General features: G+C 40.4%; 3 protein-coding genes across 3 annotated transcripts in view; 1 reads left to right on the forward strand and 2 right to left on the reverse strand.

Annotated features, from left to right (window-relative positions):
• Window positions 1-612, reverse strand: part of ADCK1 (aarF domain containing kinase 1) — a 91,702-nt gene extending 91,090 nt beyond the window's left edge. Inside the window, exon 1 of the mRNA XM_075753790.1 lies at window positions 228-612. The gene's annotated coding sequence lies outside the window, so the exon portion shown is untranslated. The remainder of the gene's footprint in view (window positions 1-227) is intronic.
• Window positions 76-18,380, forward strand: SNW1 (SNW domain containing 1). Its single transcript, XM_075753786.1, has 14 exons — window positions 76-230; window positions 1,375-1,528; window positions 4,299-4,460; window positions 9,586-9,681; window positions 9,774-9,880; window positions 10,689-10,793; window positions 10,889-10,958; window positions 11,673-11,738; window positions 13,028-13,144; window positions 13,500-13,641; window positions 15,353-15,449; window positions 16,243-16,360; window positions 17,376-17,539; window positions 17,621-18,380. The coding sequence occupies exons 1-14, from the start codon at window positions 139-141 to the stop codon at window positions 17,823-17,825; spliced, it is 1,695 nt and encodes a 564-aa protein (XP_075609901.1). The 5' UTR covers window positions 76-138; the 3' UTR covers window positions 17,826-18,380.
• On the reverse strand, window positions 18,313-22,590 carry SLIRP (SRA stem-loop interacting RNA binding protein). Its single transcript, XM_075753797.1, has 4 exons — window positions 22,469-22,590; window positions 22,229-22,287; window positions 20,332-20,439; window positions 18,313-18,437 (listed from the first exon to the last, which is right to left on the reverse strand). The coding sequence occupies exons 1-4, from the start codon at window positions 22,560-22,562 to the stop codon at window positions 18,378-18,380; spliced, it is 321 nt and encodes a 106-aa protein (XP_075609912.1). The 5' UTR covers window positions 22,563-22,590; the 3' UTR covers window positions 18,313-18,377.
• Window positions 22,591-22,601: the final 11 nt, after the last annotated feature.

A 22,601-nucleotide genomic window follows, 5' to 3' on the forward strand; every position in this document is an offset into this window, starting at 1 on the left:
GTAACGCCCCTCAGCGCCGCTGGGCTAGGGCAACGACGTCTCCTAAGACGCGTTGCGGCCTGTGCGCATGAGTTCGATCCCGGTAACGGTGACATCACCCAGACTACAATTCCCAGGGAGACAGTGCGTTGGTGACGCATGCGCACCTACTGTCACCGCCCTTCCCCCTTCCTTCCCCCGCGGCCTGGCTCCCGAGAAGACGACGGAGGCGGCAAGATGGCGCTCACCAGGTGGGTCTGGCTGGCCCCGGCCGGTCTGGTTTGGGTGGCCGCTCTCCTCGCTCTGTCTGCGGCTTCCGAGTCGCTGTGTGAGGCTCCGGCCGACGAGAGAGGCCGCGCTCGGGAAGCGCGCAGCAAGGCCGCGGCCTCTCTTGGGCGGTGGGCCCGCCGGCCGGCCGGTGAGGAGGCCGGGCCGCGGCCGGGGAGAGGGCGGCGAGGGCCGAGTCGGGGCTGGGGGAGCTTTGTCCTGCCCTTGCGGGAGGGGGGTGTTTGGCACTGCGTCTGGCTCAGGGCTCTGCTTCCCTCCCGTATTTTCTGCGGGAAGAAAGAGCTCCTTCGCCTCGGCTGGAGGTGATCGGAGCCGTGGGGTTTTGTCGGGGTGTCTTTACCGTGAGCGAGGGCGAGAGATCTTTGTTACAAGCCGCTGCATCCCTCGCAGGGCTCAGGAGGGTAGCTTCAGTGGTCTGTCCCGGAACGCCGACTGTCTCAGGGGTGGACGCTTCCTTAAAAAATGCGTAAAAGGGCCCCGTAGTCTAGACAAGCTGAAAAATGGGAGGTCAAGAAATTGTGTTTCGAATAATTGGCTTTGGCCGGGAGGTATCTGGCCTCAAGGGGGGGGGGGGGGGGGGGGGGGGGGGGGGGGGGGGGGGGGGGGGGGGGGGGGGGGGGGGGGGGGGGGGGGGGGGGGGGGGGGGGGGGGGGGGGGGGGGGGGGAGCTTGTTGCATCTTTGTGGGCGTTTTCCTTGAGAGAAAGGAAGGGGAAGTGGTTGGGACTGAGCATATTTTGTTTTTCTGCTCCATGGTGGTGGAAAGAATATATAGTGGTGTGACATTCCTGTTGGAGAATGGACATTGTCATGTATTCCCATTCAAACAGTATGTGAACATGGATGAATTGAGTATCGTATTTTATAGGGATCTTCCAGAATACCAAGAGAGCATACGTTGCTTTTGCGCCTGTAGTCTCAGAAGTTACTGCGCTCAGGCTTATGATTACAACACTCAGATTTCATAAATTGTTTCTTAATCTATATGGAGTGATTGTAAAGAAAGTAATAATTTAGTAGTAGATTCAAGTGTAGTTGAGCGTCACGGAGTGAAATTATCAGAACTAACTTTATGTTTCTGTTTTTGGTGGCTGCCTGTGGATGTGCAGTTTTTTACCAGCTCCAACTCAGCTGTCTCAAGACCAGCTGGAACTAGAAGAAAGAGCAAGAGCTCAAAGATCTAGGCAGACTGCTCTAGTCTCATCACGACGGGAACCTCCCCCATACGGGTACCGGAAAGGATGGATACCACGAGTGCTAGAGGTAGATATTTTAATTCACGCTGTAGTAGTCTGTCTGCTAATGGGGAAAAAAAATACTTTCTGGAGTAGAAATAAACTCTGAGCATCTCGAGTGTAGTACAGAGTTGTGCAAAGCCTTACCACATGTGGAATTTTCATCCACACTGATGGGTGTATTCTTCTGTTGGGGGAAATTGTTCTGTTCAACAGATTACTTAAAACGCTTAATGGTAAACAGAATGCTATAAGGATTCTTCCCTTTTAGGGTTGTTCAGCCTGGAGAAGAGAAGGCTCCAGAGAGATCTTATAGCAGCCTTCCAGTACCTGAAGGGGGCCTAAAGGAAAGCTGGGAGGGACTGTGTACAAGGACATATAGTGATAGGACAAGGGGTAATGGCCTTAACCTGAAGGAGGGTATATTTAGATTAGATATTAGGAAGACATTCTTCCCTGTGAGGGTGGTGAGGCACTGGAACAGGTTGCCCAGAGAAGCTGTGGATGCCCCCTCCCTGGAAGTGTTCAAGGCCAGGTTGGATGGGGCTTTGGGCAACCTGGTGTAGCGGAGGGTGTCCCTGCCCGCAATAGGGGGGTTGGAACTAGGTGATCTTTAAGGTCCCTTCCAACCCAAACCATTCTATGATTCTATGAAATACATGTTCCAGATTATAGCTGGAATAAGTGGACGTGTATATCAGAGAACAGATTGGTCATGTGTATTCTGTTCTTAGCATAGCAAAAGGTAGCTGTTAGTGGGGGAGAAAATTGTTAGAGTTGGAAGGAAACTTAAAAAATTGTCAGTTATTCATTGTTTAAGTATGTTACTGGCAAGAGGGTTTTGACAATCTTGTGTGTATTTAGCTGTAATTCTTGCCAGTTTAATGTAATTTCAACTGGAAATGTTGAAAGGCAGCAGGGAAAATACAGATGTATAACTTTGATTAAAAAAACTGTTTTAGTACAGTTTCTCCCTGTGAACCACAAAAACTTGCAGATTTTAAAAAGGTACTTGGCATAACATCTGAGACCTGCTCTGCTGAGTCAGAAGCCAGCACTTTTGTGATGAGGCATGCTGCTCTGGTTTTGACACAGTACTTCATGTGTGATCCTGCATTGTCCCCAGATGCCATCCTCTTGAGCTAGCAACAGTCTTACTCTCATTTATGTTTGAGTCCCATTTTTGTAAAGATGGATCCAACACTGTACCATGGTGATCCATTAGTGCTAGATAAGGTGACTTCAGATAGTAGTTCCAGTGGTTCTCTAAAATAAAACATTTTTATGTAGGTTCAGCATTTAATAAAGCATGTTAAAAATTATACCTACATTATACACAGTGTAGGGTTCCCTCCCTACACTGTTGGTTACTAAAGTTAGTATTTTAGTGCTTGTTCTTCCTAAATGTTAGCAAAAGACCTGAAGTCATGTGATGAAGGTTCATCACTGGGCCACAAAGTGATGCACATCTCAAAAAACAAAAACAAGCAAAAAAACCCCAAAACAAAAAACCCCCACCAAACTGTTAAGGACTCCTTTCTGCCTCATAAACAAATGCATATTTTTCAAGAGCGTTAAGTGTTTCCAAAGCATAACCTTTGTCCAGTGGTCCTGGAATGCCACCATTAGAAAAAAACAAAATCTGTTCTTAATAGGTCAAGAACAATGCAAAAAATTTTTGAGGAATGACTGACTTTTGTTCTTGCTAATGCTTTAACATTGATTAACTGTCGAATGTGGGAAATCCAATGGAAGACTCTAAAATAACTGAAGCTGTATTTCAATGAGCACTTTAAGATGGCATAAGCATGTTCTTTGGAAGGAAGCGTTCTGTTCATTTATTCCAGCCTCAGTCCACGCTCTCTGTTGCAGTGGTGTTACCTATTTGGTCATATAGTGAACATGGAGGGAGAACAATCTACCAAAGACACCTATTCTTCTTTTTTGATTTGGTTCTTTATTGGACTCCACATAAGCAGTGCCATTGCAACAGAGGGAGGGGAAGATGCTCATGCTGCTTTTAAAGCAAATGCTTCCTCTGAAAAATTGCATTTGAAACTGTAGCCTGAAGTTGTTTTATGAATAGTACAATTCTGTGTGCATCCTTGGTGTTACTGAGTCAGGATGATCTGATTTAAGAGGTCTTTTGCTTATCTGTTCACTAAATGCTTTTACAGCAACATGTTGAACGAGAGAGGAAGTAAATTTTAAGAATATTGCGCTGTTGGGTGCTGTCCCAGTTTTCAATGTGTTCACACATCAAAGTAAGGAAATGGGATAGCTTGACATTCGTACCATTGTAAAGCTATGATCTACAGGCTTTGAAAGGAATGGAAAGGTTTTTTTAACTACTTCATTATGGTGTGAAAAGCAACAAATAACTAGTAGAAATTTCCATCAAAAAATTGCTGCTCTTGTAATTTTAGGATCTCCATAGTTGCTTTATTGCAGAAGGTAAATTTTGAAATTCTAATTAATAACTCATGTATGAATTAAATACTTTGTCACATATTGTCTGTAGCGTAGTAGTCACTGCACATTCTAGTCAGTGACATGGGCTCTTGCTCTGTACAGGGAATAACTACTGCAAGATGTCTATGCACTTCAGTGTCTTTTAATAACTGTAAGTTCTCTAGTCCATTGCTCTCTTACCAGCTAAAATAGTAAAGTTACTAGAGCATTCTGGCAACGTTTCATTTTGTTAAACTCAATCACCTCTTTCGTTCCATTTCCCACCCATGCAAAAGTTATACTATGATTTTGTCTTTCAATCATTCACTACTTTTTCTTTTGTGCAGGATTTTGGAGATGGGGGTGCTTTTCCAGAAATTCACGTGGCCCAATATCCGTTGGATATGGGCCGAAAGAAGAAAATGTCCAATGCTTTGGCTGTTCAGGTGGATGCAGAAGGAAAAATAAAATACGATGCGATTGCTCGACAAGGACAATCAAAGGACAAGGTAATATTTCTTCAAATATGTAAATTGGCATGTATATCTGAAAAAGTTGTATGTACTCGTTGCATCTACTTAAACTCATTGGTCTGGCATTAATCAAATGGATTGCGTCCTGTTTTCTTAAAGTTTAAGAACTGAAATAACGTCAGACATAAGCATTTTGACTGGGATCACTGTGTGATCTTCTCTGTTTTGTAATTAAAAGGCAAGGCAAAAAATGGTGAGAGTCTCTATGCAAAACTTACTTGTTAGCTTAGCAGCTTTTGTTAGAGAGCTTTCCAATGAAGGTAAGAAACTGAAAACAAGCCTGGTCAGAGGCAGCCTCATCTCTGTGTAGAGAGAAGGAGCAAAAAAAGACAGAAAACGCAGTTCAGCTTTCAGAATACTACACTTTGTGTTTTACTAATGTAACATTTGAAGCTTCTGGCTGTTTTCAATATTGTTAGGCACTTTTTTATTTTAATTGCAACAAAAAGTTTTGCTGGTGGTTGTACTCCAAAATTTTTGTATTAAGTTCAGTGATGGCAAGGTTCTCATCAAGTTTAATGGGAACCAACTTCAACTTCCTGTATACAGTAGTCTTTCCAAACCTGAGATGACACTTTCTATTGAAGTCGTAACTAGTTTTGAGAGACCACTTACTTGAGTCTCCTAAGTCCACTTGGAGGAGTACCTATGTCTGCCTTTTCAAATGTAGACTACATTAAAACTTTAATTCTCTTAAGCAGGTGTTGGGGGCTGGAAAACTGCTGAGGCGTGACCAAATGTTCCACTATTTGTTACAACAAGCATCTCCTGTAAAGAATAGAGTAACCCCAAGAAAAGCTAAAAAGAGGGTTAACTACAGAGGGTATTCTAGTTAATATATGTGAAGAATTGTTTTCAAAATAATCTGATTTCTGCTTTAATTTAGGATTCCTTGAAAAGCTTATGAGTATGTAATATGCCTCATGTCTTACTGCAAATTAGGAAGGGGGAAAAAACCTGTCTCAACAGAAAAACAAAAGGTGAACTTTACCTCTCAGACAAAAAATAGGGTGAGCATTCTAAGAATATCAGGGGAAATTTTCCTAACAGATTAATTTGTTGTTGTTTTAAATTGATCCTACAGTTGCCAAAGTTGCAGAAGGTTAATGCCAATAGGATTTTATATTTGACTATATTGAGTGTCAAAAAAGTGTCACATCTTGTATATCCTCATCCTGTGTATCTTGTTACTGCAGTACCTTTGAAAAAAATTGGTTCAAATCAGTTGGACTCCATGCTGTCATGTGGTAGAAAGTAGTCAGACTAAACAGAAAAAAACAGCAGTGGCAATTTTTATTGAGGGGAATTTCATTGGCATTCAGTCAGACTTTATGTAGTATCTTGAATTTTTTGTCAAGAGGAAAATATTAATTACATGTATAGAATTTTGTGATAGTAAATATTTGATAATCAATACTTGATACTAAATAGAAATTTGACTTATCCCAAAGCTTAAAAAATAATTTGGAGCAGAAAAGTACATAAGTAATAATCGTACTGATTTTGAGGAAGCTGCAAAGCAAATAAGCAAAAAAAAAAAAAAAAAGTATAGTTAAACCCTAATTTTTACAACTTTTCAAGTAAATCTTTACCTACCTGTAGGATCAGATTTAACTTTCATATGATAGAGCTGTTCAGATTGGGATCTAAGTATATTTGAAAAAGAAGTAGAAAAGATAGTAGGGTTTAGGCAGAAATGACTAGTCTTTCACTGTGCCTTATTTGGTTCAGAGTTAGGAAAATACTTAGAACAGGTAAATTTAACTTTAAGCTGTTAACATTTGTCGTATTTGATTCATGAAGATCTTTACCAGCATTCATTAACTTTCCATATGGCATCTCTAAAGAAGCAGTAATATTCTTGTTTTGTGGCCGTAGTTACCAGGATGGAGGAGATGAGTGGCTTTTCCAAGACTGGACTCTCTCAATTGGGCTCTGTAGAACTGAAATTAGGGTTTCTTAACGCTAAGATCTGCCTTCTGGATCAGCTTGATTCTGATTGCATCCAGCTGGATGTAAATGCAGAGACTAAAGATTAAGTATTGTGATTCAAGGGGGAGTAAAACTGGGGGAAAATTAGACATTTGAAACAATTTCACTGAAAGTAGCAGAACTACTATTTCTTTATTTGTTTTGCAGGGGAGAGAAAGTCTTGCCAGAGGTGTCATAGGGAGCAGTTCTTTAGTGATCTGTGTTGAGTTGAATAATATGGAATATTTTCTCTAAGAACATACAGAAGTTTCATTATCCTGAGACCTGCAGTCATAACTCAAATATTTCTTCTGTCTTAATACTTAGAGCTAAGAGAAACAGATACTTAGTAGCCTGCCAGAAATGAGATGGAGTTTCTGATCCTTTCTACGAACTACTTGTTTGGTGTGAGTTAAGAAGGAAATTCTACTTTTGCCACAGCTAATGGATTTTTTGAAGTTGAATTTAGCATTCTGTCTTCTTGTAGAGGCAGCAGTTCCATCACCCAGACCCTATATCTAGATGGCTTGTCAGCAGTTTCTACTATTGCAGTGGTTCATCTCTCTTGCATCTGTTCCCTTACATATTTAAAAAATAGTTGCTTCAGAGAATTCTCCTTGAAAAATGCTGACATAAATGAGATAGTCGGACAAACCTCCTGTTTGGGGCTGGCAGAAAGTCTGCTAAACCTGAAATGCTGGATAATGTTGGCAAACCTGGATGCATGACCTTATGGATCCAAGGATGGATTTCCATCTGGCTGTCTAGATGAAGGATTTCCAGCATTTGCCATGTGGTTAGCTCTTGTGCTGCTATAGATTCTTCCAATACTTTCTCTACTCACATGACTAAAAGCCAGGCTAAAATAATGCATCAATAATTGATATATTTTGGTGAGACTGATGCTCTGTCCACTTATTAGGAAAATAAGGACATAAAATTGCTTCCTGTGTTTTTATTAAGACAGAAGACAGTGAAACCAAGGGAGGGAATTATTAGGTCCATTACTTTTTTCTGGCAAGGGTGATTTTTCTGTGCAGGAGTTGGAGTTCTTCTTCGTGGCCCAAGGTTGCAGCTTAGATGTTAAAGGAGGAAAAAAAGAGCCAGAAATCCTACCTACATTTTTTTCTCAAGACTGTGAATTCAATTGAAACATTCACAGAGAGTTGTTGAAGGAACCCCTGTCCCAGTGATGGAACAGGACAGGAGAACATCTACATAACTAAAATAATCAAAAGTATTCATTACTTGTATTTACCTTTGTGGTAGACCTTGGTTTGAGAGCTTATTGCCATTTTTTTTTTCACTGATGTGCATGCCAGGCTTCCAACCAGGTAATTGTAATGACTTCAAAAATGTTATGTGCTTCATATGGAGAAACCATTCTTTGACAAGGAAGAAATTCATTCTGCAATGCTTGATGGTAACTTCTCATTTTACACATAGGATTGATGAGCACTGTACAGGGCTGCTCTGGATATATAGAACAAAATAATGTTGAAGGGAGGGATTTGTGTGTTACAAATGAAGAAATTTCTGTCAAGGCAATTGCGTCTATCAGGTGTTTTGAATCTGAATGTGATCGATGTCTAAATCCTACCATGAGCTACAGTATCTTACACAACTAGTTAGGTAAGATTGTTCTCTCTCTGATGGCAGTGGCATGCAGATTTTTAATTGCTGCCTGTTAAGGCTCCCCCAGCCAGAGAAGGAATAATGTAGCTGTACCAAAAACTGAGCATTTTGTTTCTGCCTAGAGGGAAATTCTGCTTTTCAGTAGCAATCAAAATGAAATATCTGAAACACCAGCTGATAGTTCCTTTTAAAGTTCGTAGATGAAAAATGGTAGTGAATGGGCATACTACAATATCAAACAGTCCCAGTCTCCTCTTTATCTTAGATTAATAAAATGTCTCAACATTACTGTAAAACAACACAGTGCAACATCTTTATCTGCCTCTCTATATCACCTCAAAAAAGGACTCCAATTGGAATGCACAAGTGTGTCAAGTTTTTGATGGAGATAAAAATTTTGGTATTTTCAGGCTAATTTAATCCATATTATGGATTTCTTCCACATTAATGCAGCTTGCCACTTGCATGTAATATTTTAGGATTTAACTAGTTCATGTAGCTCATTTGTACTTCAGTGTATTGTAGTTTTTAGAGCACCTCTTAGACTTTATTTTCGTCTTTGTCTTCTGGGATACTCTGAGCTCTTTTAGCGTACTTTGTTCTTCATGCAGCAACACACTTGGACTTAGAGTTAATTACCTTAGAGGAACACTGCTCTTCAGATGTCCTTCATTCAGTATCTGAGAAGCTAGGATAGTATTGATAATAATTCAAAGGATTAAAATTTTAGGAGTGAAGGATGAGAAGCAGTAAATGGCTCTTGTGTGACAAATTAATGCTGAGGCTAAAGGTCAGTTTGATAGTTGGACATGCACTTTATAATGAACTTGAAATAATGAACTTGTAATGACTTTTAACCTTTTGAACTAAGACTTTCTGATGTTATTTTGTTGGACAAATGTGAAACATTAATGCAATACAATGATTTTTTTTTTCCTCTCATGGTGTACTTTCCCTATATTTAAAATAGGAGCTTAAAGCTAGTGACAGCTAGCTGCATGTTTTATGAAGACTAAGTACCCATATTAGGGAAAGTGTAAACAACAGATTTCTCAAGCATTTATTTTTTCAAGAACGTAGCAAACATAATGACATGGAAAAAAAAAAGATGCTAAAAAAGGCTGGTATCAAATTCTTAAGTAATCCTTGAAAAGAGAAGTACAAATGTGGATTTTTCTGTCTGTTTCGGGGAGCCTGAAAAAGGGAAAGAGTAGGAAAGGGAAGCAGGAAACTGATGTCTAAACCCAGCTCTGAGAGTGATTTACATAATTATATTTAATCAAATTGCTTCTTCAGTTATTCCAGCTGTAAAATGGGGTCTAGAGTATATTCTTGTTCTATGGGAGTCATTGAAGAATATGTAATTCTAATGCATTTAGAGTTGTATACCAGTTTTAATTAGTACCTAAAGGAAATGTTTCAGGCCTGGATTGTACTTTGAAATACGTACATTTATTCCTATATGCCAGCACTAATAAATTCTAATGTTTTTCAGGTTATTTACAGCAAGTACACAGATCTTGTGCCAAAAGAGGTCATGAATGTGGATGATCCTGAACTGCAAAGACCAGATGAGGAGGCAATTAGAGAGGTATTATATGCACGGATGTGCCTAGTTATCAGAGGTATATTGTATGTCTTGCATATGTGATGAGATGCATTCTGTGGTACTTTTGTCTTCAGATAACGGAGAAAACAAGAGCAGCCTTGGAGAAATCAGTCTCCCAAAAAGTTGCAGCAGCCATGCCAGTTCGAGCAGCTGACAAACTAGCTCCTGCACAGTACATTCGGTATGTAGTGCTGGTGTGTGTATGTAAGATGTTGTTACATATAAAATTGATTAAAATTAGGATATTCCTTGAATTTCTGAAACAGAAATTCCTCTTGAATTCTGTTCTTCTGGAAGTAATATGAAACTAGCTTATGTATTTTGAACAAACCCACTAATGATAACCTAGTTTGAAGTGTGTTGAAATATGTCTTAACATGTCATGAGTTGTGGCACGTTGTGGAGGGGATACTGTTTTAGCAAAAAAATGTAGATTTGTCAGGGAACACCATGAATGATGCTGCCCTGGAAACAAAGTCTTTTCTGGGAGTTTCAACTCTAGGAATGTAACACGGTTCTTCCCTTACATAAAATGAGCAACTGGAAATAATTGGAATTACTAGGAGGCTGATACTCATTTATGGTGATTTTCTGCTGCAAACACAGAAAAAAATCATGGCAGGGTTAGACTTGGCCTAAGGTGAATTCTGAAAAAAAGTATGTGAAGAGGTTCTTAATAACCAGTAAGCAGTTACCAGGGATTCACAGACGTAGGTAAAGAGTATTGCGATGTGCTCTTGTGTATTCTATTAGTTTGTTTCTTCTGCTTTGGAATCTAGGTTGAAACAGGGGAGTATAGCCCTGGGAAGATACATTCTATCTGGTGTAGTTGATTCTCTGCCTTCACTATCCTTTCTGTAGTTACCTGCTCCTGGCGTTCACAGTGGATAAAAATGAAAATGTAGCTAGAGCAGTGAACTGAGTGAAAATGGAAGTGGGAAAGGAATGTCTAGCTCTGTGCAGAGAACTGAGCCCTTTGTTTTATTCAGGTACACACCATCCCAGCAAGGTGTTGCATTCAACTCTGGAGCAAAACAGAGAGTTATTCGGATGGTGGAAATGCAGAAAGACCCTATGGAGCCTCCAAGATTCAAGTAATTATTCTAAACTTCTTCATGGCAAACAGAAGATTCTGCAGTCTATTTCCATATACAACATGCTGATTGTATTTATTTTCTTAATTGTTCAGAATTAACAAGAAGATTCCACGTGGACCACCTTCTCCTCCAGCACCTGTAATGCACTCTCCTAGTAGAAAGGTATGAAATGCCATAGCTGTTCTCAGTTTTGAATTCTAGATGGGTTCACAAATTCTACTTTGATCTAGTTAATTTCTGTGCACCTTCTCTTTATTGTTCTTTTGATGTGATGTTAACTGATGAACTTGGTACCTGGTGCAGTCTTTTTTGGTTTTTGGGGGCAGTTCTGAAAGTAGCTGTCTTCCTATGTACCTTGTCAGAGGTTCAAAAGATTTCTTATGTATTTTATGCAAGGCTGCATTGCTGGAGTTGTCCGTGGCATGGATGAGTTGACTGAGGCTTTAGCTTTGGTGCACTGTTGCCGCTTTTAGACACCACTATTAAGCTAATCCTTAATAACGCTAATTTGTGTTGTGTTATTAACAATTAGCTTCCTTTTGAGAGATGAGTGTGGTGGTGGTTCAGAAGTTTTCTACAACTTGAACTGCCATTAAATGTGCAAATGTTAACAAGCTGGCTGTGAGTTCTGGTCTGTGTGATGAAAGTTTAAGAGGATGGCTCAAAAGCTGTCATGACTTTATTCAGTGTTGGCAAAGGTACAGTACACAAATGAATATCTAATTGCTGCTAAGAAGGGTAGAGGTTTTTTGTAGTAGTGCCATGAACTTTGTACTCTAATTTATTTCAATAGTTTCGTAGCTGTCTTTGAGAAAGAAAACAGTCTTTCTTTTTGCTATAAATCTAAAGATGACTTTGCTTCCTCTCTTAAATCAGATGACTGTGAAAGAGCAGCAAGAGTGGAAAATTCCTCCATGCATTTCAAACTGGAAAAATGCAAAGGTAATTAAGTTGTCATAAATTCACCTTTCTAATGTTCCACCCTGCTGGGAGTCTTCTATGAATCATTTAAGCTTGAATAATACTGGTTTTAAACATCTAGAGTTAGGTAAACTGGCTGCTTCCAGCATGAAGAACACACGTTTGTACAGCTCATTTTTTTTCTTCTCTTTGGCATATCAGGGTTGTCAAACTGACAGGAGTGTAGAACTGAGAGAGACTATATTATTTCATGGCAGAGACTATGCATTTTGAGAGGAAAAAATGGCATTAGTTAAAATCCCCTTAATAGTACAGTAGGTGGAGTCTGAAACCTAAGTCTCTGGAGCCCACAGTGTAAAGCCATCTAAACTGAAAAAGGGAAGGGTAACTCATAGAGAACCAAGCATATTTCTTTTTAATACTGCAGTCCAGATTTCTGGCCAGTTCTCCATGTTGCCTTCTTTCACTAATTAATTTTCATCAGTGGTTAGCTTAGCTATTTTTATTTCTTGTTTGAATAGGTATGTCCTGTCCCTCTGATTTTTATCAGTCAGTAAGTTTATGTTCAGAGAGAAGGGAGAATTTATAATTTGCTGCAGTAACTGGTTTAATCATTCTCAAACTTACCAAGCTGTTGTTGTGAGGCAGCCTCTTCAAATGGAGGAAGGAAAAGCTGCATGTCTGGAATGTTGGTTTTTTTCCTACCCCAACACAGCTGTATAACTGGGACTGATACTAATTAGTAGATCGAATTTTAGGTTACAGATGCTAAAACCAAAGAAAAATTTTGTAAAGCTCTCTAAAAGATCGTAAAGTAACATCTATAAATACTTTTAGGCTTCAGCTTTTGAAGGCAAAATTGACATTTAGTGTCTCCTGCTTTTGCTGGCAACCTTCCCCCTTTCTCATTTTGAATCGTCTAACCTCTTAACAGGTATAAAAGCAGTTGAGGGAAAACAGTGTTTTAGCACAAATGGTAAAACAGCTTAGAGACTGGAAAGCTATTGTCTATAGTTCTTAACACAAAGCAAAGAGTGGACTCTATCGATCAAAAACTGTCATTCGTAGTAAGATGTAACTTGAAGGGAAATTGTGATTCAGATTTTGGGGGAGTGTGGAATTGAAGCGAAGCTCAGTATTACCTGGTCTGAATTTGAAGTACGTATAAAGGAGGTTTGTTGAGGCATATTAATGATGGGTTGTGAGTTTTGTGTATGTTTTTGTTTTCTTACACAATAAATGTCATAATGTTTGTCATTCCAAATAATGTTAGTTTCTGTGATTTAACTGCCTCTCTATTTCCACTATAGGGTTACACCATTCCATTAGACAAGCGTCTGGCTGCAGATGGCAGAGGATTGCAGACTGTTCATATTAATGAAAACTTTGCCAAGCTTGCTGAGGCGCTCTATATAGCTGACAGAAAGGTCAGGTGGCTACTTAAACTGTTTTGTTCCGTGTGGTTTTACCTTCTTTGTATGTTTATTTCCTTGGGAAAATCAACTGTGGATAGGCTATAGCTTTTGATTTGTCATGCTTCTTGGCTAACATAAGACATAAGTTCTTATCCCCAGTATCTTTGAATCAGTGGCTCAGTGTGGGTTAAATAAGTGGAGGTCATGGGTCTTGTTTCTCAGTTCTAACTGCTGTGGCTGTCTGGCTTTGAGCTTCATCTTCGTGGCTTGATTCCTGCCCTGTTTACTGGAAAACTGCATGACAGAAGATCTGCTTGCATCCCAGGTGATAGCTTTCTGTCATTTTAACTATGTCTTACATGTGCAGGCTCGTGAGGCAGTAGAGATGCGTGCCCAGGTGGAGAGGAAGATGGCTCAGAAAGAAAAGGAGAAACATGAGGAAAAGCTCCGAGAAATGGCTCAGAAAGCCAGGGAGAGAAGAGCAGGGATCAAAACCCATGTTGAAAAAGGTACATTTCTTTGTTATTAAGATGCTGTGGGGTTTTTTAGCACCCTCTGAAGTGTGGGTTTGGAGAATTACAATACTTAAATATCAACTGTAATTTCTAAGCATGACACCTGTTGTTCATGTCCCTACTTGGTCATCCAGTGAATTTGTTTAATTCACTGGCTGTTTTGATAGGATCTGGAGTTGAACCTCACAGCACTATGTCAGTGTATACAGGCTTAGGATGTTGTTGAGAATTTCAGAGTTGTTAATGGATCAGTGCAAGTAATGGCTTTCATGGACTGCTGTAAACTAATTAGGTTTTTTAGAAAAGGCTTGTTGCAGATGAAGAGCAACTTTGAAAACTTAGATGGTTTCATTCTTGCAAACAAAGATGGTAAACACAGTATTCTCTCCCTTGCATTGTTATAACTGATCTTGGAGAACTGTAGTGCTGTTGGCTACTAGGCCCAAAACCTGCTAACCTAACTAAATCATAACCATTGTGATAAGTCTTGTATTTTGGTTGAAATCACACTTCAGAGATCAAGATGCTGAACTTACAGAGCAGTTATGATCTTTCTAAAAGGTGGAGAATATGGTCATATAATGCCAAATCCTGCAGCTGGGATGGATTAACCTCTTCCCAACAAGCTGGGGACTGCCTGGCTGGAGAGCCACTGTGTTGAAAAGGACCTGAGATTCCTAGTGGGCAATATGCTAAACATAAGCCAGCAGTAATGCTAAGGGCATACTAAGCTGCATCTGCAGGAGTATAACCAGTAGGTCAAGGGAAGTCATCATTTCCTTTTACTGGTGACCTGTTACACTGCATCTGGAATACTACGCAGTTACGGGCCTCCAGGCACAAGACAAACATTGATAAACTGGAGCGAGTTCAGTGGAGGGCCATCAAAACGGTCAGGGGGCTAGAGTATCTGCCTGGTCAGGAGATGCTGAGAGAATGAAGCTTGTTCTGCCAGGAGAAGACATGGCTTTGGGAGGGACCTAATGGGAGCTTTCTCATATCTACAAGGAGATCCTCAGAGCTCTTCGTTAAGCTGCACAGTGGAAGAATGAGACAGTGGTCAAAAGTTGAAGCAGGAGGTTGCGACTACATGTGAGGAGAAAAAATTTCACCATGAGGACAAGCAGCAGTGGAACCGGTTGCTCAAGGAGGCTGGCAATCTCTATCCCTTGGAGGTTTCCACACCTGAGTGGGCAAAGCCCTGAGCAACCTCATTTGAATTCAGCATTGATCCAGCTTTCAGCAGGAGGTTGAACTAGAGACTCCCTTCCAACCTGAGCGATTCTCTGATTTTGAGTCACTGAATGTTCTTCAAAGCACTTAAATGCCTGTGGTGTTTGAATGATATTTTTACACTTAAGAGATAAAACTATGATATGATGATATGTAGGGGTGTTAGGGTATTAGTTCCTAGGTGGACAAGTATTCCAAGCTCTTGAAGGTTGAGAAAACCTAGTTGTTGGACATGTCTGCTGTAACTGTCCTGGACTCCTCCTGTCCAGGACAGTTAATCATTTGTGGCATAAGAAAGCTGTGTTTTTTCATGTGTTCAGTTTGTTTATAAAGTGTAGTATTTTAAATAGTGCTATGGGTCACTTCTCTTCTGTAAAAGAATACTGAATTGAATCACTGTGCCAACGTCTGTGGCATAGTTAATTCAAACTTTAAATATTTGTCTATAATGAGCAATATTGCATTTGTTCAGAGGATGGAGAAGCTAGAGAAAGAGATGAAATCAGACATGACCGGCGCAAAGAGAGACAGCATGACAGAAATCTTTCCAGGGCAGCCCCTGACAAAAGGTGAGTCACAAAAGAAAGCTGCTTTATTCCTGTACTGGCACTGGCTTCCCCACTAGGGGAAACTATTACACTGGGCTTCCTTTTGCTTGATGTGAGTGCCTGAATTTTACCTTGTGGAGATATTCGTTGTATGAAGTGGTATTACTGTGTTAGGACACTGCACTACTCTCTCTTCTAAATTTAGAATTTTCCAGATGAATGGAGGAGGGGGGGTGTTAGTTTTGGGTGGGCTTTTCTGTAGCAGAACTTCAGTATATTCAGATTCAATTAACATGTTGACAGCAAAGGTTGAAATGTGGATCCTATAACTTCAGTGAGACCAGAGTACCATTAGTGGCTTTGTTTCTTGAAGCTGTTCATTTGAAGTCAGCCTACACTCAGAAATCTAAGCTTAAGTATCTTGTTTGCCCAAGCCAGAGAGATTTCTGAGCACAAATGGGTTTTGGAGGCTTCAGAACTCTTAATATCTTAAAATGAGATTGCTCGGACTTCCCAGAGTATAATTACACTGGTTCTTGCGAAAAATAAATATGACATTTTAGACCAAGTCAGCTTGATGGAAATTGCAGATAGTGGAAAGCAAATTTAAATGTCATGCCCAGCTGAACATAACTTTCCCAAATGTTTCCTTTGCCAGGAGACAAATTTGAAATGTTACCTAGTATAGAAGGGCAACAGTCAAAATCTGGCTTCTGAGGCAAATTGTTAGCAACTAATACAGTTTCAGGTTGCAGTTGAGCATGTCAACAAATACAGTTTACTGACCTAATAAAACTAAAAATTTTTAATTCAGGTCAAAGCTGCAGAGAAATGAGAATAGAGACATCAGTGAAGTTATTGCCCTGGGGGTACCCAACCCCAGGCCATCCAATGAAATCCAGTATGACCAGAGGCTGTTCAACCAGAGCAAGGTAAAAATACCTTTTCACAGCTATGTAGCTTTCTATGAGAACAAGTTCATCCTTCCTTAGTGGGTATGGCTAGAATAAGAAGGGGATCCTCTTGTCATGGATGGTGTGGATGAACTCTGAAGTAAGTCTCTACATAACTGGTTAGGAAACTGTTGATGTCCTTTATCCATAGCTGATGCAACAAAAATGGAATAATCTGAACATATAACTGGATTAAAGTGTTTTTGTTGTGGCTTTTCTCAGTGAGGAGTGGGGAGAAAGAAGCTTGTTTTGCCTTCAAGCTGCAGTGACCTAATTTTCTTCTTTTGTACAAATGTACTGACTGAGTAAGGGAACCCTGCTATGAGAGGGAAGCACATAAATACTTTGTATTCCCATTACTGCTTATGTTAAAAATCCTTCTGAAGATATAGTTAACAGCAACATTCATTTTCCCTGAACTTCATACTGTTCAGAGATGAAAAAGTAGATTAGGCTTTAGAAAGTTCCTGAATAGACCTGCAGTTTGTCAATCATTCTTTTTCACATCTCCAACGAAAAACTTGCAGGCAGAAGGGAAAGCTGATGAATCAAGTGAAAAAGCAAGCACTTTTACTTTCACATTTTACATAAGCCTCTGTGTGGTTTGGATAAGTCAGCTTAAATCGTGTTTTCCCGAAATTCTGAATATCATTTCTGTATGGTTGTACTTGGCTATAATAGACAGCTGTACTTGCAGGGCAGACTGAAATGATCCATTATTCTGAAATATGAATGGCCTGTAATCCTTCCTGTTGCTTTGTGGAAGAGTAGAAGTGGCCCTGACAGAGGCTTGTAATGATTGTGTCATGTTTGCTGGACTTAATCCCAGATGCAAAACCACTCGAAGTGCTTGAACTCATTTGAAATCAGTAGTAACTCACACGATACTATCTTTGTGTATCTATCTGTGTGACACCATCAGTGTATCTTGATGTTAAAATAAAGTAGCTGGAGACTCATTTGTGTTACACTGCTGTTTGTTTGTTCTTCTTAGGGTATGGACAGTGGCTTTGCTGGAGGAGAGGATGAAATTTACAATGTTTATGACCAGCCTTGGAGAAGTGGCAAGGATATGGCCCAAAACATCTACAGGCCAAGTAAAAATGTGGATAAGGATATGTATGGTGATGATCTAGAGGCTCGAATAAAGACCAACAGGTAAGAAAATAAAGTTAAGAAATGTTCTTCATTAGTACTCTGAAGTTTCAAATCAACTGAGTATCATCTCTTCTTTTGCAGGTTTGTTCCTGACAAAGAGTTTTCTAACTCAGATCGTAACACCAGAGGGAGGGGCAGAGATGGACCAGTTCAATTTGAGGAGGATCCATTTGGTTTGGACAAGTTTCTGGAAGAAGCCAAGCAACATGGTGGATCTAAACGGCCATCGGATAGCAGCCGCCCAAAAGAACACGATCATGAGAGCAAAAAGAGGAGGAAGGACTGAATGCCTCTGGTCCTTGAGAGGTAGAGAAACGGACTACAACCTTGGACTTCATGCAAAAGGCATTTTTAATATCAGAGGTGTATAGGGGGATGGTATTGTAATGCAGCAGTTTACAACTCTTGTTGTGTGGATGTACATACACACATTAGTTCTCCTACATAAGACAGCTACCCTGGAGAGCAGAGGAATGGAGACCACTTTGAAACATTTCACAAGGGAATTATTCTTTAGCAAGTGCTCTGACTTTGCTGATTCCCTGTTGCCCAACATCTCAGGGTAAGAATGTAGCCCCTTTCTACAGCTTTAGTTTTGTAGGTAGTTAAAGCTCTTACTTCATCTGTTAAAAGCTTTCCTGCTGTATATAATTATTGTCTTATGCTGTAGTGGATGCCCAGGAGTTTATGACTGTGTTTTAGTGTGGCTATACAGTTTATTTGAACAAGGAGGGGAAACAGCTGGATTCTGTTTTAAAACAAATACTCATTCATAGTTTCTCCGTAATCTTTATTTTAGTTTCTTTACATTTAGTGAAATAAAGCCTCCTTCCATCGCTCACTCACTTTGATTCTTTCTTTGACTGTGTCTTCTGTAGGACTGTTGTTTGAGAGAGAGCTGAAAATAATGGAAATTATTCAAATTAGTTAGGAAGGAAGGTTTGATATTTTTCATTTCTGATTTTCTAAAACATTCATATGGAAAGTGGAAGATGGGTTTATAACAAGTTCACTTGCATGAGCTATAACCATGAATGCTAAACTCCTGACAGGAAAGATGAATATAATTTGCACAGCAATTGCTAGTTCTATCAGCAAAATGCATCTTAAAAGCTTGTGCTTTCAAGTGGAACTAATAGAAGGTAGCTGTCTAAACCTAGCCTAGAACAAAGTGGGAGAAGTGCTCATATATTTTGCTTCTAGAGAATCTTGCATTTTTGAAGAAATGAAGAAAGCTAACTGCCTGCCTTCTGCTTTTTATTTCACCATAAAGAAACCTCTTAGCTTTTGCACCTCTTGGGAGAGTAGAGTCCTCAAAGCCTAGGCAGTTAAGTGAATATGGCTATCTTGCAGCTTCAAGAATAAAAAGCAGCAAAATAATTTCCAAGAAACTGACACTAAATACTCATCTATGCTGTTCCTAGTACTTATTTTGATAATTGCATACAGATAACATCCTAGTTATTTTCAGCCCAATTTATGAGGGATCAGCCTATTGCCTAGCTTGTCACAGTTTAAGACTGAAGTTGGCAAACCACTCCATTTCTGCTTCCATTTTTTGCACCACAGTTGTAACTCACAGGTCAGCCCTTCTTAGGGATAGGTACTGAAGGCTTCTGCAGTAGTATGAACCATGTCAAGCAAAATATCCCAGTCAACATACTGCATCCCTGAAATCTCTTGCCAGTTCATTTCACTCTTACCACCTCCTAGCTTTGAAAGTCTCAAAACAAGAAACTAGTTGTCAAAAGAATATTAAAGAAGTATTAATTATTCAAAGACATGAATTGATCATGTCTGCTGTTACACCAGCTGCTTGTTGTTCATGGTTTCACTCTATACTACTAGGTCTGAGTAGCTAGGTCAGCTGAAGCTGTAAGTCTACAAGAAAATCCCCTTAGTAATTTGCCCCTATTTAGTGAACATACTAGATGCAAGTTTCTAATGATTTTGACCTGAGACCTGTTAATTTATTAATGGCTTTGGGCAGCCATTTACTCATTGTCCTTTTATCCCTAACCGTCAACACCACAGCATACTAGATGTGCCGGAAGCAGTGGGATGGCCATTTCTTTGCTCCATTTGCTGCAGTGGAGGTAGATGATACAGTTGTCTGGCTCTGACCAGTCAGTGACAGACACCTTTGTATGGGTACTAGACAAAGGTTTTCAACTAATGGTGTACACTGTCTCTTGTTACCATACACTAATGCACTGAGACTGCTAAAGCATCACATTTTTTCCTTTACTAACACTTTAAGTGTTAGACACAGCAAATAAAAAAGCTACACTAAAGCTGATTTAAAGTTATCTTGAACACATGAAAGCAGGCAGCTGTTTTTCCCTATAAGAAATGATAGCTGAAGAAAAAAAAAAGTTTTCACTAAATTTCAAAGCTTAGCTTCACATTCTTTGTTATCTTTTCCCTGCCACCCAACATCGAAGTTACATGTTGAAATCCACCTGCAGAAACCTGTATTACAAATAATAACTAGTTACATGGCAGTTTTACTGCATTCATATTCCTTTAGCTGAGTATAGCAGGAGGTTTTGATCTCTAGTATGTGATCTCTGTGCTATCTATGAATATATGATCTTGAACCCTAACGAGTTGAGAGGGGGAATAAACAGAAAGTGTTAATGATTTAAAAAAAACATTAAAAGCACACCAAGTGGCAAAATGCTGAATCACACTTTGAATGAATATGGCAATATTTTGATGTTACTGTGTCCAACCAAAGGCAGAATTAAAGAGCTCATTATGTTACTTCATTAAAGGAATTAGCACATTACCTTGGCACCTTCAAGTATGTGGGAGTCCTTCTGAAACACATTCCGAACATCATCTTGAGTTGAGAATTTAATCCAGCAATAACGTCTGTGAAAGCCTGTATCTTTGTCCTAGTTACCAGTTTAAAAAAGATAAAATAGAATTACTGTAGAAAATATTCACATAGGCTGATAAAAACTTTATACAGATACTTATTTTATCAGAGAAATTGGCACACTTGCTGTTTCGGAAGCCTTTTTCACACTTTAAGACTTTACTTTGACAGCACGCAGGGGCCTAGCAGAGGCTGTTCTGCATCCCTTTCCCTCAATTTGAGTCCACCAATAATAAAAAATTTTAAGATTTTGAGTTATAGCTGAAGACTGGAATAATGCATAGCCAGTTGTTTCAAACTGCAGTGGTTCTACTATTATTATCTACTATTAAGCCAGTCACAACAGAACTGACATTTAAATGGCTGCCTGATTTGAAAATAAGCCTGCCACAGCATTTGAAAAGCATTCAGCAAGATAAAGCTGCTGCTTAAGATACTAAGAAAGCAGGCTGCAATTCGAGATGACAAGCACTAGCTGCACTGAAAAGAAAAAAAGTTATTTTTAAGAATAATTCACCAATCAGGAAAGACAGTCATCAATAAAGACTAGATAATGCAGAAAAGCCAGGTCTACCAAAGTGCCTTTTATCCCAGCTCTGCCACTGAACTCACTGATTGCCAGGCACAACTGGCAGCCCTTCCAAACACAGGTGAAGTTTTCACCCACAAGGTACAGTCGTTACGCTGCTCAATTTCAGGATCCCAGTGAGGTTTTAATTGAGGTATCTTATGCTGCTGGCAGATTTTTGTACCTCTGCCAGTTTTAAGCATTAATGAATGCTACTAAAGTAATCACTGACTCAAAACACACACACGTGCATCAGTTCAGCTTTAATGGGTCATGGAGGCAGGTTCACAGTAAGCTGCTAGCCTTCGCAGTGAAGCAACGCATTCAGTCCTGGGGCTGAGGAACAGATGATGGCAGGCAGACACCTAAGCTTCAGTGCTCAGAAATAACCGAGCTGTTTCAAACTATCTTTCTCCATTTCAAAACTAGTCCTCAACTGATAGTGAGCCCATCAGCTTACTAACTGAAGTTCACTACACACAGAGCTTAATTTAACAGACCATGACTTCACATAGAGAAATGCAGGCAGACAGGAGAACCTCTACTCCTTCAGCAATGACCTACAACTTACCCATAACAGAGTAGGAAAGGAACACTTTTTTTTGACTGTTCATCTCTAAGAAACTGCACTAGATACTATTATCCCTGACTTACATGCTCAGAAGACAAAAAAAAAAACCTCAACAGCAGAGGCATGAACAACTAGCAGCTTGGGACCATATTGAAGAGGTTGTGATTTTTGTGTTAGTCCCACGCTCTGGATGAGGTATGACCCCACCACAGGAAAAGACTGTAGATTGATACCCACACCTTTAGAATTTTAAGGCCCGTGAGACCACGCACATCAACACTTTATTCTTTGTCACAAGACAGATAACAGGATGATAGAAAAGCTCAAAGCACTTTTATGTTAATTATGCAAAAATGGCAGCATCAACAGGATCTGAAGGATGGGCTTTCTAAAGCTTTCAAAGCCAATGGAAACCACTAAGCACCAATGAGGCCTACAGCTCACACTAGGGGAAGGAACTAAGGGTAGAGAGCACCAAAAATCTGACTAGAGTAAAAGAAGAGGCTTCTAGAAAGCAGCTCCAAGAGAGCGAGGGGAACCGGCTTCGGGGCAGGGCCTGAGCAGCAGGATCACCGCTGCCAGGGCCTGGCGAACACCAGCATGTGGCTCTTCCCCGTTTTACCAAGAGAACGTGAACAGCGGCCTAGAGAACGAGCCGGTACTCACAAACGGCAGCTGGCACCTCTGTACTGATCCGAACTGGGAGAAGTACTCTTTCAGCTCCTCTGTGGGGGAAACGTACACCTGGTTACATGGGCCCGGCACTCCCGCGCAGCAGCCCTGGCCTAACCCCTATGGCCTGTGCCGGCACGCACAGCCAACCGGCCAGCCAGCCCACCCGACTACCTCCTCCCGCGCCGCCCAGCCCACGCCAGCGAGGAACGAGGGGAACAGCACCAAACTCACTGCTCGACACTGTCCAGGGAACCTCAGCCACAAAGATGTCGAAGAGCCTCCTGGAGCGGCGCCCAACGGACCGCGCTGCGCTGGCCGCCGCCATATTGGGAGCTGCGGCAGGAAGGGGGCGGTCGGCCCCACC

Source organism: Balearica regulorum, chromosome 5 (genome assembly GCF_011004875.1).
Source record: "Balearica regulorum gibbericeps isolate bBalReg1 chromosome 5, bBalReg1.pri, whole genome shotgun sequence".
NCBI lineage: Eukaryota > Metazoa > Chordata > Aves > Gruiformes > Gruidae > Balearica > Balearica regulorum.